This window comes from Orcinus orca, chromosome 19, assembly GCF_937001465.1.
Source record: "Orcinus orca chromosome 19, mOrcOrc1.1, whole genome shotgun sequence".
Classification (NCBI taxonomy): domain Eukaryota; kingdom Metazoa; phylum Chordata; class Mammalia; order Artiodactyla; family Delphinidae; genus Orcinus; species Orcinus orca.
Window position 1 is genome coordinate 239,453 of NC_064577.1, and position 18,091 is coordinate 257,543.

At 49.5% G+C, this 18,091-nt stretch overlaps 1 protein-coding gene across 1 annotated transcript in view; it reads right to left on the reverse strand.

Moving 5' to 3' along the window:
- Positions 1 to 373: 373 nt before the first annotated feature.
- The window catches only part of UNC45B (unc-45 myosin chaperone B), a 30,230-nt gene continuing 12,512 nt past the window's right edge, over positions 374 to 18,091 (reverse strand). The window contains exons 9-20 of the mRNA XM_049701797.1: positions 16,639 to 16,810; positions 13,127 to 13,427; positions 12,122 to 12,216; positions 11,834 to 11,975; positions 10,955 to 11,095; positions 9,468 to 9,595; positions 8,479 to 8,545; positions 7,480 to 7,593; positions 7,005 to 7,120; positions 6,072 to 6,189; positions 3,524 to 3,679; positions 374 to 1,031 (exon numbers count right to left, since the gene is read on the reverse strand). Coding sequence (XP_049557754.1) covers positions 771 to 1,031; positions 3,524 to 3,679; positions 6,072 to 6,189; positions 7,005 to 7,120; positions 7,480 to 7,593; positions 8,479 to 8,545; positions 9,468 to 9,595; positions 10,955 to 11,095; positions 11,834 to 11,975; positions 12,122 to 12,216; positions 13,127 to 13,427; positions 16,639 to 16,810 — 1,811 coding nt within the window. The 3' untranslated portion in view covers positions 374 to 770. The remainder of the gene's footprint in view (positions 1,032 to 3,523; positions 3,680 to 6,071; positions 6,190 to 7,004; positions 7,121 to 7,479; positions 7,594 to 8,478; positions 8,546 to 9,467; positions 9,596 to 10,954; positions 11,096 to 11,833; positions 11,976 to 12,121; positions 12,217 to 13,126; positions 13,428 to 16,638; positions 16,811 to 18,091) is intronic.

Genomic DNA, 18,091 nt, shown 5'->3' on the forward strand with positions numbered 1-18,091 from the left:
CGGGGGATGACAGAGAGATAAAAGTCCTCACACGGAAAAGAATATTGATGACAACATTTGAGCCCTGGTTCTAACAATGTCAGACCTTTCCCTGCATTGACAAGATATATGAACCAATGAATTCTTTTTTTTTTTGCTTAAAGTACTATGAGTCGATCTTATTTATATTCATCACATACATCTTGCTTAGAAGATTGCCCCAAGCAGATTGCAAAAATCATGTCATACTCTTGAACATAAACTGTACTTCCAGTGATGGGAATGGACATGGGGCTGGGACAGGGCACTACAGCTGAAACATGCAGTTCTAGGCAGCCTTATTCAAACAGCATGGGAGAGACGATACAAAAAACAGCACAGATCAGCATCCAGATACACCAGCACTAACGTTTATATTCACACACCTGTTAGTTCCTACTTTACCACACAATCCATTTTCCAAAACATAAAGAACTTCAGCCCATTATCCTGGACTTTGGAATGGGTACAGAGAGAATTATCCAACCTGTCTTCCTAATCACAGATGAAAATTATTCTAGGAATTTTGGGAACATGACAGATGTAAGGAACAAGAGAGCTAATGAAACATGCAAACTTTCCTAGAGCAAAGGGGGAGATTCACAACTCAGGGGACAATCAAGTCCTTCTTTTATATGGAGACTTCGTTGTCGCTGCTATGATCCCTAGCTGAACTGACACCCCAGGAGTGAGTTCTTAGCTCAGAACTCTGCACAGAACAGGAGCAGCCCCAGCATCCCTCTGGGCCCTGTCTAAGACACTGGTTTAATGAAGCCATAATCCATGCATTTGATGAGACATTCCCGAGCTGTCTGAACCACTGCTGCCCTCTTCTCATCCGGCTCTTGTTTGCCCACCACAGTCAGGATCTCCAGCAACTCACTCTCCACCAGCTTCTTGGCCAGCTCAGCATCAGCCGCCAGCAGGTTGTAGGCAATGACCAGGCCCCGGTGTTGAACTGACAGCCGGTCGTGCAAGCAAAGCCGCTGTAGTATCTCCAACCACTGAGTCGTCTGAAGGTGGGGAAGAGGATAAGGAAGGATTGGAGGAATCAGTGGGGGGGACGGAGAAAGTAGATTTTGGACAAGATAAAAAGAAGGCCTTGGCCAGGCCCAGATTCTGAGCTCTGAAAGGGGAAGCACACATCTGGTTATCTGTATGGGGCTCAGCATATGCCCACTTGAACCCCTTGGGACTAGCTGGGTGATGCCCATCTCCTTACCAGGACCAGGGCAGGAATTGAAGAACTAGAAGGAACTTGAAATAATCCAATCCTTTTCATTTTATAAGTGGAGGAATTGGGGTTCAGGGAGAGGAAGTAACTTAGCTATAGTCACACATCTGGAAATAGTAGAGAATAAACATCCACACATCCATTTAATTTTTAAGCATCTTGAGAAGCAAAGGGACCTGCCCACTGCATGCCTGAGTGGAATGGGAATGGAGGATGTTCAGAAAGGAGGGTTCTAACCCTGGACGCATGCACAACGCCTGCTTCTGCCAACCCAGGTGCCCTTAGAGACATGCTCTAGGCATGCACTCCACCAGCCCTGACTTCAACTGGAATTAACACTGGAGTCTGGAGTGTATCCTCTCCTCCACCCCTCCTCCATCTCTCTCCTCCATTTCCAGATGTGAAGCAGCCCAACTACTGTACATGGGGGAGACAGGACTCTAGACCACTCTGATCACCCCCAGGAGACAGAAATGGAGCTGAGAATAGAACCAGGAGGCTTGACACTTACAACATTCAACAGACACAGAATAGAATAGTCATCAGTATGGGTTTTGGAGTCAGAGAGACTAGTGTTCAGGTCCCAACTCAGCCACTTACCAACTGTATGACCTTAGCTAAATTATTTAACCTCTCCAAGCCTCAGGAGCCTCATCTGTTATCTTACCTCATAATATTGTGATGATCTAATGATATGACACATGAAAAGAGCTTAGCATGATGGCTAGAGCATAGTAAGAGCCCATCACATAGAAGTGGACAGGAATGATGATTTTAGGCACTAATCCAACAATTTCCCCTTTGCTTCCTCAGACCTATTACCTTCCACTAGTTAGCAGAGATACCTTTCTACATACATTGCTATCAGATGGGGAGACAGATACAGAGAGGAAGAAAAGGCAAATTATTCTTCTGAGCTTCTCAGCAGACTTTTGTAAACTCTGCACTGTATCCTACCACAAGGAAAGGAAAGGAAAGTTCAGCTAGCTGTGGTAGGGTTCAGGGAAAGATTTTATGCTGATGCGTAATTGATCATGGGTCTAGTGCCTATCACTACCTGGGACAGGAATGCAGCCAGGATTTCTGAGCCCCTTGGGAAGATGGAAGAAGTGGCCAGGAGTGGGTTGCAATCCTGAAGGATCCCAGTCCCCTCCTATCTAACTGGCTATGTGGTGTTGGACTATTACTTTTCTGAGCTCGGTTTCACCATTGGTGAGTGAGGATAATAATAACCATGCCCACTGCACAGGGTTGTTGGGAGGATGGAATGACATAATAGGTACAAGCACTTAGAGCAGCGCCTGGAGCACAGTAAGTGGAGGAGTCACAGAGCACCCTGCGGGGCCTGGTGACAGAAATGTGTGACCAGTAACTTCAGCAGAAGCTGCTCTAGGATAGCAGCCTGTGGTCCCCAGGCCAGAAGCACCCCACCTCCGATCTACTCAGTCAGAATATCTGGGGAAAGTGTTTTAACCAGCCCTCCGTGTGACTCTTACACACCTTACAATTTTGAAAAACTTGCGTTAGGGAAAGTGCTGAAGGCCAGGGACCAAGCAGGATGAGCTACATCTAGGAGAGAGACCCCTCCCCTGGTGCCAGGACAGCATAAGCCCCCATGGAATTTAGAGAACACACACACACACACACACACACACACACACACACACACACACACACACCTGCCTTAAGCTGGCTATCTAAAAGAGCCTGCCTGTAAAGCAGACTTGCTTTAATACATTTGAATTGAGATGTTTACATTTTTTTTGAGATGTTTACATTTTTCACCATCAGTGAATATGATGCCCACAAACTAAGTTCAGTTTGGTGAAATAAGGAAAATTTCATTTTGCATCCCCTTGTTTGCGGCTATGTCAATATCACTCTCATTACACCTGCTGAGATGGCCACAGTCCCACAAAGGGTCTGGTCATCACGTGAACTTAAGAGAATCTGCTGCCTCTTCGTCAAACTGTGGATGGTAACCCAACCACATCCATTCTTCTCTTGGGGAGCTCAGGGGCTCCACAGCAATAGTTAGTGCTATTGTTATTATTGTGATTATTCTTAAGTAATGACTTATAAGCACCACCAAAGTGAGTTAGCACACTTAGGGAGTCCAAATGGTGAGTGTAGGGGGTCGAATCATATAGATTCTCCTCTCTTTAGGTGGTAGGAACAGATACAGGGGCTGGCCTCCCCCCAGAAGATCATACAGGGCAGTGTGGTCTGGGGGTGGGGGGACTCCCCAGAGTCCCTAGGGCCCACTCTCACCACTTGAGTCATCTTGAAGCACAGTTTCTTATGTGCTGCTGTCAGCATGGCCAGGGCCCCCGCAGCCGCATTCTGCACCTTGTCATCATCCTCCCCGCAGAGCAGCACCACCAGCTTCAGCCGGTCATTCCCATCAGCCAGGAACCTCTCCTGTACCTATGGGAGGCGGGTACATGGCTCAGAGAAAAATGCCCCCATCTGCCCAGCCTGGAGAGGGAAAGATGCATCTGGAGCCAAATTCTCTGACCCAAGATCCCTCAGAGCTTTTCTTTGAGCATCTCACCCATGACACCTCCTCCTCCAGGAAGTCTTCTCTGACTAGTTAGATGAAAGTGCTACAGACTCCTCCAGCTAAAAGGTTAAAGAGAATAAGGGGTTCCTTGTATAGCATTCGCTGTTGCCTCTGTTTGCATTCAGCTCTCCACCCCTGGGGAAAGGGCAGGCACAGACTCCTGAAGGGTAGATGTTGCCTGAAGAGCCATGTTTCACGTCCCTTTGGGGAAGCCTGGACTGTTTCTTCCACAACAGATGGGCCTTCAGGGTCTGCCATTAAATGACTTTGCAGTCCCTGAACGCACAGAGGCTTGGCAAGAGCCGCAGACAGTTGGGTAGTTTACATGGTACTCAGGAGCTGCTGTACCATTCACCAGGTGAGGGATGAGGCTTCCCAAGCACCCAAAAGCCAGGAGAAGAGCCTCCTGGGGCCCAGGGCCCTGACATGCCTGAAAGCACACTGACCCCCCCCTTCCCCCCGCACCCCTCTGCTCTATAGTAAAATCTGACTGATTAAATTTAAGGGCATTTTGTTGGGTGAGGTGTCCTAGAAGGGGAACGCCAAGAGGGGTCAAAGGTCACAGCTGCCCAGGTTATAAACCTCTGCCTACAACTCCCTGAAGCTGGAGCAGTGGTCCTCAGAGGTAAGAGTATAGTGATAGCGCAGTCCCCTCATGGGGCACAGGTGTGACTGGAAAGCAGCTGCCCCAAAAGGACTGCATTCCCCACCTCTTGCACTAAATATGGCCATGACCTCATTCTCATTACAGAACATGAATGGATGTAATGTGTGTCACTTCCAGGCCACCATGGCGGAGCGCTACAGGGGTCTCTCCTGTGGTCTGTCTCCCCATTCCCCATCTGAATGGAGACCACTCTCAAGGTGGCAGAGGGAGAGACAGTTCTTTTTTTTGGGGGGCGTATAGTTATATACCTATATAACTATATATAAGTTATATAGATGATTGAAGATGCCTGCATCCCTAAGTCATTGCTTGGAAACGAGCCACCACCTGATCCTAATGTGAGCAAGAAATGATGTGAGCGAGAAATGAACTTCTGTCCTGTTGGGACCACTGTTCATTTTGATTCGGGTTGTTGTGGCCGCTGGTGCTCCCCATCCCCTCCACTGTCTTTGGATACACTCTCTTCTCCCACGTGGCTGCCAGGCCCCCAGCCCAGCCTCAGGCCAGCTCCCTGGTGGACTGTGGTAGCTTTATTTCTTTTGATTTTAAAAGACTTTCATGGATCAGGTTTTCCTGCTATAACAGTGAGAACATCCAAGACTTGAGTTAAGAACTGAGGGGCAACGGAGTGGGTCTCACACTCGGCCACTAGCCCTGGTTGTCATGTTAACAAAGGGCCTCAGATTTCAACCCTGTTGTTACCTCTGATGAGGTTCTACCTACAGGCACAGCAGTGCTCTGCCAGGATGGAAAGAAGGAAACATTCATTCATCATATGGTGATAATTTATCCCAGTACCAGACCATGAAGCCATTGATGTGTTCTGAATTCATTTTATTTTTACAAATCCTATAATTTTTCTGTGATGAACACAGTTATAGTGCATTGCGGTTTCTGTGGAAACAGCGATCGTTCATTAAATGTTAACATTTAACATATTCTAAAATCGTTTGTAACTGTTTTTGCATTTCTTCATTTTTTTATATATGTGGAGCTTCAACAGATGCAAGTGGTCTAGCCTCTCTTGACCTCTAAGAGGCCCTGGCCTCCTATATTTTTTGCTATGAGATTATTTAGTAAATAACTTGGGGAAATGGGACTTCTACACCATCCAGCCCAAGCTTTGGGGTCAAAGCCACAGCTAGGGATGATATTACTTTGTGTATTCTCCTTTGTCTCCTTTGTGCATTATATTCCTCTCGGGGTCCTTATAGGGAGGGAGGCTGTCATCTAGGAAAGATTGAGGGATTCCTGGGTTCTTTGACAAAATGTTGCCTTAAGGGCTTCCCTGGTGGCGCAGTGGTTGAGAGTCTGCCTGCCGATGCGGGCGACATGGGTTCGTGCCCCGGACCGGGAAGATCCCACATGCCACGGAGCAGCTGGGCCCGTGAGCCATGGCCGCTGAGCCTGTGCGTCCAGAGCCTGTGCTCCGCAACGGGAGAGGCCACAACAGTGAGAGGCCCGCGTACCGCAAAAAAAAAAAAAAATGTTGCCTTAATACCACTGTAACAGCCCCCAATCTAGCGCCAGGCCCTGACCTGTGGCCCGACTCTCCATGCCTTGATCACTCCCATCCGGAGCCCCCTCACCTCCTTGTTCACCACCATGTTGCACATGCACTCTGTGGCTGCCTGCCGCAGCTGGTCATGGTTCTCAAACATGTAGTTCTCAATATCTGGCAAGGCCTTCTCCTTAAAGATCTTCTGCCTAGGGTTTGAGGGGTGGAAGAAGAGAGGCTGCTGAGTCCTCTGTAATGAGCATTTGGGGTTTTGGCCACCCAAGGGCCATTCCACATCCTCAGCCAGCATGGTTTAGATGGCAGTAATCCCACCCCCGGCTCCAGGAGGGGTATCCAATGACATAGCACAGCATCCTGGCCATAGAAACAGGGTCTGGGATGAACATGTCACCCAGCCAGAGATTCTCTTGTATTATTGCTGGGGAATGTCTTTCTCTATCCTGCTGGAGATGAAGCCAAGAAGATGTGAAGTCTGGAGCAACCCTCATGTGATCATGAGAGAGGGGAAGAGCCCGTCTGAAAATTAAGACAATACAGACAGAAGAGGTGGAGAGGTGTAGGATCTAGGACAGCTTTGTAATGCCTGCATCAAGCCGCACCTGAATCTGGTTTATCCCAGATGAGTCATTAATGACCTGAGTCATTAAATTCCCTTTATGCTTAAACCAATTGGAGTTGAGTTTTCTGCCACTTGCAATCAAAAGAATTTCAACCCAATCCCACCATCCCCCTGCTTCTGGGGATGTGTGGGGACACTTTATCCCCACCCATCCACCTGATATCTTTTCTACTACTTCAGAAGGAAATGCCTTTCCAGTCTCCTTTGGCTTTGCACATTCACTGTAGTCTTTCCAAGTGCTAGTTCAAATCTTTCCCACGGTCGTTTCTACCCACTGCCTTCGAGCCTGTCCTCAGAGAAGAGCACACACGGTACCTGTGACATTTCCACCAACACTTCATGGGACACCTCTCTCCACCCCTGCTCCCTCTACGCCCCACTCACCGGAGTTTGTCACTCCGCTCAGACAGGTTGGTGAGGCCTAGGAGAGCCTCATAGTTCTGGAGCCCATCCCTCTGTGTGTTGAGGAGACTCACAAGGGGCCGCACTACTTCGTACACCTGTGAGGGGAGGCGTCAAGGAGTGGTCAGGTGGAGACCATGTCCCCCCAGTCATTTACAGGTGCCCAGCTCTAGAATTTCCAATGCACGTGCCCACCCATTGTCTGATTCAATCTTCACAATGATCCTGAGGGGCGGGATTATTTCCTTTACTTCGTAGGTGAGATAACTGAGTTTCCAAGGGGACGGCCTTATTCGTCAGAGGTAGAGCCAGGCCTGGGATCCACGCACCTCCAATTCATGGCCCTCTTTGTGACAGCACCACGCCCTCTCCCAGGCCAGGGGTAGGGTGGCAAGGGGAAAGGCCCCTGGGAGCAGACTCCTCCCATCACTGCCACCCTACTGCCCCCATCACCCACCCGCTCCCCAGGGAAGGCGATGTCCGGATTGGAGACTGCAGCGATCTTCGCTAGAGCATGGGCTGCCTTCACCTTGCCCACGTCTGTGCCCTCCAAAGCCAGGGGAATCAGGGCCTGCAAGAAAGGGCACAGTCACCCCTCGGTCACAAATATACAGAGGCCTCTCTCCCTAGCGTCCCTCTCCAACTGCTGTCCCATCAGAAGTTCAGGAAGACTGTAATAGAGTCAACTCTTGAGCATCATGGAAAACAGTTAAATTTTTAATCACGGATTCACTCCCCTTGGTTCCTAGCACACATGGAGATCTTCGCCCGCCCTCTTCCCCACCCATCCGTACGTTCATGTGGCTTTTGGAAAAATAAATCAATCATTTTTTACTTTCTGACTAAGTCAAACCTAATCATAATAGCAGCCATTCACTGAGCACCTCCTATGAGCCAACACTTAAGTGTATTTTCTCTAATCCTTGTGACATTCTGCAAAGTGAGTGTGTGATGTTCTCCCTTGTTTTACAGATGAGGAAACTGTGACTCAGGGAGATTAAGTAATTTGCCTGAAGTTGCACAGCTAAAAAGGGGACAAGCAAGGACTCGATGACAAGCCTTCTATAGCAAAGCCCACGGTCTCTATCTGCACCAGGGTTCCTTCCAGTAACAAGGAGGATAAATGGGATCCCACAGTAAATCCCATGACACTTCATAGACTTAGGCACTGACAGCACAGATACCTTAATGACTGTATTCCAGAGGTCGGGTTGGGGCAGGGGGTGCATTATTCTTGGGCCAGGCAAAGAACGTGCACACACAAATACACACAAAGAGACACACACATACACAAATGAAGAGACACAGAGACACACACAGACACACATAGACACATATACACATACATACACACAGAGAGACACACACACAGACCTACACACACGTACACAAGTGTGCTTCTCCCCAGTGAAGCACCTTCTAGGATGGCAAGGACCCCTTAGCCCACCCAATGTACCTTGCCACCACCTTGAGCCACGATGGTACCTCGGTCCTTTGGGTTGTCACACAGTGCCAGGAATACCCTGGAGAGCAAGGATAAAGGACATTCAGTGCATGAGTACACGCTTCCCAGGCATCAGCAGGCCCAGTGAAACTCTGGGAAGTGCTGCCAGTGAGCACGTGCCCCAGAACTAACCTTGGGAAGATACTGCCATGGACATAAGTGGCTGAGGAGGAAGTGAGGCCAGATGTAGCTGCAAACAGCGGCCCCATCCCTGTTTAGGGAGATACCAAATGGCTCCCTGCTGCCCAGCATCCAGGAGAAACTCTTCCACATGGAAGCACCCCAGGACCACCATGTTCTGGCCCTTGCCGTCCTCTCTGGTCTTATCTAGCACCACTCTCTCCTGTGCACTCCATGCTCCAGACATATCCCTGGAGAACCCCGTCCTCATTCACTCATTCTCCCTCCATCCTCAGGGTCTTTGCATACGCTGTTCCCTCTGCCTGGAACCCTTCCTTCTGCTGCATTTGAGTGGCTCCTTTTTTTCCTTCAGGGTTCCCCTGAGTTGTGACATCTTCCAGGAGGCCTTTCTAGCTGCCTACCCACCTACCCTCCAGTCTGGCCAGTTGGGTGCCACTGCTCGTGCTCCAGCCAGCCCTCTGTATGTCCCCCATCATGGCACCTGCCGTGTCGTGTGGTAACTGAGCCTGTGTGCCTCCCGTCAGGCTGCACAGAAACTGTGCCTTTCATCTTTGGCATTTCAGGGCCTGGGAACCAGGTCACCAGAATGGACAGTGACCTCTTTCCTCACAATGCAAAGTTGCCCCTGTGATGACCTGCCTGCCATGTCACTTTTCAGTGTTGATCCCCATCAGCCTCCTCTTCAGGCCCCTAATGGCTCATTCCCTCATTTACTCCCCACCCCCACCATCTCTATCTCCCCACCCAGCCTCCTGCCTCCAGGCCCCTCAGACCCCAGCCCTGAACTGCTGCAGCCGTACCTGGCCAGCAACTCTTTGGTCTGGTCAGTGAGGATGGCATTGTCGGCTTTCACCATGCAGGCCAGCACTGAGATGACACCGGCCTTCAGAAGCCGCTTCACCCGCATGTCCACAAAGTCCTTCTTGTCCTGGGGAGATGAAAAGATGGCAAGGAAATCAATCCCGAAAGAGAAGGAAGATCATCCAAAACCCTAGATGACCTAGATGTTACTTTCTTGCAGAAGGCTGGCTTTCCATTAGGCTATGCATGGGGGTGGGGTGGGTAAACAGAGGTGGGAGGGGAGAGAGAATAGATAAAGCTGACCTAACAGTGGATTGGGTCAGCCCCGGGGTTGAATAGTCTCTACAGATAATCCTCAGGGTGGCTGGGAAGAGGCAATCTCTAGAAGCCACATTAGAACTTCATGGCGGCAGAACATGCTCTACACCCTTGCCTGCGTGAAATCCTATGCAGCTTTAAAAAATGATTCAGAGAACGACATAGCAGTGTGGAAAACATCTAAAGTATTTTCCCCAAATTGGGTACAAAATAATAACTACATTCTGATTATAACTATTTTTATTATTTTTTCTTTTTTAAGTAATTAATTATTTATTTATTTGGCTGCGCTGGGTCTTAGTTGAGCCACGTAGGATCTCTAGTTTTGACATGCGAACTCTTAGTTGCAACATGTGGGATCTAGTTCCAGGACCAGGGGTCGGACCCGGGTCCCCTGCATTGGGAGCACAGAGTCTTAGCCACTGGACCACCAGGGAGGTTCCCTGATTATAACTATTTTTTTTAAAACGCACAGAAATAAAGAGTCTCTGGTAGGTGATATAATACACCAAAATAGTTCTCAGAGGGAGATGATGTAATTGCAAGTAGCTGTTTTCTTTTCTCTACTGTCACATTTGTGTTTGTTTTGCAACATGGTTATATTACTTTGGTCATTTTTTAAAAAATCTAAATTTTTTATTGGCTGGAAATACAATGCATATATATTCATATACAAACCACATACAAAGTATGCCGTTGCGTGCAGTGAATCATTGTGGGGAGGGTCCCAAGAGGATTTGTGACACCTGGGCTGCCCCTGATCCCCCGTTCCTCCGCTTCTCATTATTCGTACTTAGCACCCATATCCCCAAATCCAGATATCCCAGAAAATAAAATTTGTATAAATGTGGAAGACATGAAATACAACTAACTGTCAGATGTCCATGAAATCAACAACATAAATTGGAAGACGTTCATCCTGGCTCCATTTGGTTTCTCCGACTTTAAATCGTCGATTCCTCCTCCCCCTCCACAGAACATTAACACTAAGAAAAACACAAGTGCCACCTAGTGGGAGAAACTGACCATGATCCTTTTCAATTTCTCTGCCTCTTCCACCGAATCCTCCCAGACACACAGGCACGGCGCCTGAACATCATTAACTGTCCTTCCCACCTCTCTGGCGGTCCGGTGGTACAGCTCCCCTCCAGGCCATCCCCTTCCCCACCTTGGGGTGCTCCTCGGGCACGTGCTGCTTGGAGAACTTGGCCAGCTGCACCAGCTCTGGGATGACCTCATTGACGTCGTAGCTGTTGGTACAGTTCACCAGGGTGGTGGCCACCGAGTACAGGATGGTCTTGTCAGGGGTCTGGAGGCAGGAGGTGGGGGATAGGAGGGGACAGGCAGCAAGGAAACCTGAGAACAAACCACTGCCTCCAAGAGGCTCCCTCACAGGCAGGCCGGTTTGGGAGGAGCGTGGCTGGCGTGGCCCCGAGGGAGAGGAACCAGCTCTGCTCACACAGGCTCTGCTCCCCTCAGCAGCACCTCAGAGCACCAACGGGAGTCCTCTCAGTGCACTTTTTGCTTTGTGCCCCTTTCAAAAGCCCAGTCCCATAGGCTTTCCATCAGACTGCGGTGGGATAGGGTGGGAGCTGGACACCCTTTGGTGGAAACTCCCTCCCACACTTCCACCCTTTAGTGGCGGCAAAGAGCGGGGGGAGGGGGGCGCGGGGGGAGGTGGCCCAGCTGAGGAGGAAGGACATCTGGGAGGGACTGGGAAGGATGGAGGGGCCCAGAAGAGGCCAGGTACTGCCCCTCGGTCCCTCAAAAACCTCAACTCCCTGGGGGGGGAGGGGGGATCTCAGGAAAAAAATACCCTCATCTTATTCATCCTCCCACTGCCTGGAAGGCATGAAGAGTTGTGAGCCCATATTACAGTCATGAAAGATGAGGGCCAGACAGAGGGAAATGACCAACCCAGGTTTACAGGAAGAGTAGGGGGTAGAGTCAGGATGAGGACTGTGTGTCTAATTTCCCACGCTCAGCGGACAGCCCCGTGAGCCTGAATCCAGCAGATCCTGAGGCCAGAGGCCAGGGCCACACTCGCCTTGGCCAGCTCCAACATGGCCTGCAGGGCAGGGATGTCCTGAACAAAGTCATCCTTCACGTCGGCGTCCAGCGTGAGGTAGGCCAGGCCCTCCGCTGCCCATCGCCGGGTCCGGGTATCTGTGGACGTGTTGCACAGCCACCTGGGGGAGGGGAGGCAAGGGTGCTGGGACTGGGGCAAGAGTGAAACGATTCAGGGCAGCAGGTGGGCGGCTTTTTAGGATCTGGCATCCACTAGGGCACATCCCTGAGAGGAGATGGTGGGCTTGAGGAAATAGGAACCCCTTACTTGCGGCACTGTTTGGCCAGCTTCTCTGTCGACCCTTCTGCAAACTGCCTGAGACCATAGTCTGTGCCGCCAGCAGAGCCAAGTTTACAGAGTCCCTGGGGAGTAGGGGAGATGTGTAGGATCAGAGACACCAAGGCCTGGGGACGAGGCCTTGCTCACACGGGTCCCTGTGGCTGGAACACTTTGCCCCTTTTCTTTGCCTGGATAAACCTGTCTGCATCCTACAGAACTAAGGGCAGGCGTCACCTTTCTGAGATGCCTTCCCTGAGGCTTCCAGGTTAGGGTAGATGCCCACAAAGCTGGAGGTTTTCAACTTACCCTTTTCCCCCACCATTTTGCCCACGTAGATGTTTTGTGTTTGTCATTTTGAAAAATCAGCACAGGATAATACTAACCATATCTGTAACCACAACGATAAAACTTATGGCACAATAACTGGCTGTGAAATCATATTTTTGTTGGGGGGCAGATTCAGCTGTGCAGATTTTTACCCAGGAAAGATTGGACTCTTGCTAGGAAAAAAAAATGTCTTCCATAAGAGAAAACTCACAATGGCAGAAGCTAAAATTAGTTTTTTTTAAATTGATATGAACCAAAAAAAACCCCCACAAACAAACAGATCAGTGACTCAAATCTTCACTGTAATTGCTGTCAAGAAAAAGGAAGTTACTTCTATAAAATGAAAATGGAAACAAGGTGCTATATAGAAACCGATTAAGGAAACAAACTGAGTTTTTGGAGTTTGCACTGAAACTACTTGGTGGACAAAAGCTCATCAGTGTTTGTCGTTCAAAAGCATCGAGGAGATCATTGTTAGGGTTACATGGCAGGGTCCCCCATCCTGAATCCACGTTCTCACAGCCTCCTGCTTATCACCCCGATCTGCAGAGGCCTGTGGGTGGATCTGGGTGCTTAGGGCGTGGTCTCCTCAAGGACAGGGACCATGTCTCATTCATTCTGGTGTCCCTGATGCCCGGCACAGTGTCTGGTACCCAGCACACTCACCACCAGTGTGCGGATCTTGATCTTCTCGTTTTTGGTGGTCTTGTAGATCTCTTTGAGCAGTGACACGCCGTTGGTGATGATGAATGTGGCACGGCTGAGCTTGGTGGAGGCATGGATGAGGGCCTCCACGGCCACCAGCTGGTCCGCTTCACGCTCTGAGCCGCACAGAGCCACCATCATCTCCATAACTCCTTTCAGTCCCAGCAGCTGATTGCCCAGGTCAAAGGGGCCTTGCAGGATCCCTGACACCATCTGGATGGCAATCACATTCTTGTCCATGTCCTGGGGGTCAAACTTGCCCCTAAAACAGAGGACCAGCGTGGTCAAGAGAACTGGCCAAGGGGAATGGGAGGAGTGTGAGATTTGGGGACAGACAGATTTGTTTTTGCATCCTAGATACACCACTCATGTGCTGTGTAACCTGGGGCAATTCACTGAACCTCTCTGAGCCTCAGCTTCTTGATCTGGAAACTGAGGATAGCACTACTACTTCTCAGAGTTACGATGGGGATAAATGAAGTAATAGATGTGTTCCTCAAGAAGCACACTCAGATGGGGACTGACACTCAGGAAGTTTATTTGGGAGAGCTCTTGGGATCAACACCTGTTGGGAAAGGGAAGAAATCAGGCCTGGATGGAGGGAGGCACTGGACTGAGATGCGGTCGTGACAAAGCCTCAGCTTGCAAAGAGTTCCAGAGCCGAGACACCCTTCAAAGTTGTTCCAAGTTGGGGTGAGGGACAAGTCATTGGATACTGGCTGCCCTGAGAAGGGTGAACAGCTGTCCTCAGCCAAGGCAAGTCCCCAAAAAGAGGTGACCGGTGAGAGCTGTCAGCCAACAGGCTTCCCAGAAGCTGGGGTGTCTGGTGGGACAGGACAGCAGCCACCACAGCACAATAGGGCTACCAGGATGCCTGCCGCACGACCTGACTCTGCCATGTAGCTGAGTCATCATGTAGCCTGAGCCAGTCAATCCCCTGTCTGGTCCAGTCCCTTCCCCTAACGAGTCGGGGGTGAGGGGTAGACTAGAAGAGCCAGAAGTTTCTGCCTTCCTTTCAAAATCTACTATCATCTACTCTACAGAAGGATCTCTGTATGAGGACGTCAGAGGTGACACACCTTCTGATCCTTCCGTGATCTGCCCAGGTTGATTTGATGTGGGGAATCAGGGCAGATGTGCACAGTGCAAATGCAGATGTGTATAAATGAAAGAAGAGAGCAGGGCTTCCCTGGTGGTGCAGTGGTACGAATCCGCCTGCCAGTGCAGGGGACAGGGGTTCGAGCCCTGGCCCGAGAAGATCCCACATGCCGCAGAGCAACTAAGCCCGTGCATCACAGCTGCTGAGCCTGTGCTCTAGAGCCCACGAGCCACAGCTACTGAGCCCGCGTGCCACAACTACTGCAGCCCGCGTGCCTAGAGCCCAACTACTGAAGCCCGCGTGCCTAGAGCCCGTGCTCCGCAACAAGAGAAGCCACCGCAATGAGAAGCCCACACACTGCAACACACTGCCCGCACACCGCAATGAGAAGCCCGCACACTGCTCGCCTCAACTAGAGAAAGCCCATGTGCAGCAACGAAGACCCAATGCAGCCAAAAATAAAATAAATTAAAAAAAAAAAAGCTAAGGAAAATATCATAAAAAAAAAAAAAAAAAGAAAGAAGAGAGCATGGAGCAAGAGTCAGAGACCTGGGCTCTGGTCCCACATCTGCCTCTGGCTGGGTAACTGGGCAAGTCCCTCTGGGGGAGAGGGATCAGCCTTGGGAGCTCCGGGCACCCCTCCAGCTCTGAGAATCCATGTCCTGTGCCTCATCGTCTTCCCACTCGGTGCTGGGGAACCAGCCTTGCATAATTAGTTGGGGTCTGCCCTTTAAACTGGTTCCTTATGCCAGCTGGTGCCTGAACCTCCACCCAGCCCCCGGCCCCTAATGAAGCACCTCCCTGGAGGGGGGAGGGGAGTGGCAGCCTCAGGCACCATTTGTTGAAGGCGGTGACCCTACCCACTCAGTGTCAGGTGACCTCAGAGGCAGCATGTACAGGCTGACCAGGAGGGGGCCTCGTTCAAACGGGGACTGGCTGGGAGATAGTTACCGGATGCTGAAGCTGAGGTCGAAAAAAACTGGAGAAGCCCTGAGGAGCTTTAAGTGACACAAAGTCGGGATCAGGAGAAGCTATAGGATGGAGCCAACTTCGCTGAGACCCAAATCCAGGAAGCTGAGAACAGTTTTTACATTTTAAAGGTTTTTTTTTAAAAAAAATTGTGATAGAGACCTACGTGTCCCACAAAACCTAAACGTACTCTCTGGCCCTTTACAGGAAAAGTTTGCCAACCCGTGGAATAGAGAAAGGAAAGCAGAGTGAAGGCAGGGTCTTCACCTTCCCAAGACTCACCTGGTGATTTTTAAACATGCAGCTCCCTGAGCCACAGCCCAGACTACTGGGTCATGGGGTGGGGGTGGGGGGGCGGTCTCAGAAATCTGAATAGTTTCCAAGTATGAGGATCATTGGAATAAAGGAGGGGGAAAGCCAGCTACCATGAGGAGAGATCCACATGGGGAGGAACCGTGGCCTCCCACCAAGAGCCAGCACCAACGTGCCAGCCACTTGAGCACGCCATCTTGGAAGCAGATCTTCCAGCCCCAGTCCAGCCTTTGGATGACGGCAGCCCAGGCCAACATGCGACTGTCATTTGTAAGCCCCAAAGCCAGAACTACCCAGCTGACTCTCGGCCACACTGCTGTCCTATTGTGAGATAACACATGATACTTCTTGTTTTAAGCTGCTAAATTTGGGAGTAATGTATTACACAGCCATCAATGACTAATACAGAGCCCGACGGAAACGGAGCAGGACCCTATGGTCCTTCCCCCACCATGTCTTCCGCCTGCCTTTTGTCTGTGGAAAACGTTTAGCCAAACAAGTTTAATCAGAGAAGTGAGAAAAGGCAGAAACAGAGGAAAGCAGTCAAAGGAGACCAAATAAAAAGTCATTAGGCAAAGTCCAGGCCCTTTGGTTCCCCTCAAGGGCTATAGATAATATTCTGAGCCGTATCCTGTTAGCTGTCTTATAGAGACTGAAACCTTCACCAGGTGGAAGAAGTTAACTACATGATGACCAGGCTGTAGCCGTGACATAAGCTGCCACAGTTCTGAGAACTGGCCTCAAAGAAATGGGAACAAACTGACCCTGGAACTAAAGACTAACTGTACCTAAAACAATCAAGATGACACTGATCCGACCACTGCATGACTAATTTCAAGATGACTGTCAGAGCTGACTGTGCTGTTTCTGCCTGTAGCCCCCTCCCTCTGTCTATGAAAGTTCTTGCCCCCTGATTGTCTGGTGGGGCGGTGGGGGGAGTCAGCCTTTGGACAGGCGTATGCCCTCCTCCCACCCCCAGGTTTCCAGCCTCCGAAATAAAGCAAACTTTTCCTTTCCACCAGCCTTGCCTCTTTACCGGCTTTAGAGCAACCAGTCCTACACTTGCAGTTACTCGACCCTCCAGGAAACTCACGTGATGTACTCCTCGCAGATCTTGCGGAAGTGATCACGCTCCGGGTCACAGCGCAGATCGTCATAGAGCTTGTTGATGAGGATAGAGGCCAGCATTCGGGTGTTGTCAGTCAGGGGCAAGCAGGACGGCAGATCTGGAACCTGCCCCACTACCTTCAGGATCTTCCTCAGGCCTGCAAGACAGACAGCAGCAAGTGTAAGATGCTTGCCGGGCTCTGTCCTCACAAACGCTCCTTCTCGCTCAGTCCTGTTTTATCACCAGAGCTCTTTAGGCAGCATGTAGCTTATCCAACGTGAAGGGCACTGGGATGGGGCCAAGAGAGCCAGGTTCTACCCCTGACTCTGCCCTTACCTGAGCAATTAGCCTCCCGCTATGGGCTTCTGTTTTCAGCATTTACAAAGTCAGGACTATTTGATCTCAGAGGACTCTACCAGTGCTAACATTCTGTGGGTTGATGTATAATCTTCCTCAAATGCTATTTTATGCTCTCTTTTCCCCAGGCTTCAGTTTCTTTTTTTGTAAAATGGGAACAATACTGCCTTCCTCATAGAGTTTGAGGATTCAGTGAGATAATGTATGGAAACTGCCTAGTGCCATTCCAGGCACATCATGACACTCAATAAATATTTATTATTTGTTTAGTAAATATAACATTTACTATTTATGGTTATTATCCCTTCTCTTCTCTTCTGTTGAAGAAACTTCAGTAGCTTCCTATTACCCACCAGGCTAATTCGACCATTAAGTATTTGTTGAATAAATGAATGAATAAGTGAACGAATAAACAACCACCTTTTAGGTACTGGCTACCAAAATAAAAGACAATCCTGACATCAAAAAGCTCACAATACAGGGAAGGGAAGACAGATGTATAAAGATTACAACAAGGTGTAAATAAGGACAGAACAGTGACACCGCAAATGGTGTGATTCACTCCAACAAAGCAAGAGTTTCAAGTTATTTGGAGCACTTACTATGTGCCAAGAACTTTCTATACATTATCTCATTTAATCCTAACATTGACCCTACTGGTTAGTATGAATCATTATCGCCATCGATCAGAGCAGAAAACCAAGACATGGAGAAGCCAAGTAACTTGCCCAGGATCACATAACTGGCAAGTGACATAGCAGCAACCCTCTCCCAGCAATGTCTGATTTCAAAGCCCACGATGTTAACTGTTACACTACACTGCTGTGGGGACAATAGCTTGATTTCAGAGCCAGGTTGTAGAGGTTGGCTAGGAGCTGGTCAGACCTTGGGTGGGACAGGTAAACGGGAGGGGAAACATCCTAGGTAAACATTGGGAGGCATGAAACTCTGGATGTAGCAGGGAATCAAAAGTGCTTGGCATGTATATGCATAGCCGATTCATTTTGCTGTACAGAAACTAACACAACATTGTAAAGCAACTATATTCCAATAAAAATTAATTTTAAAAATGTAAAGATCG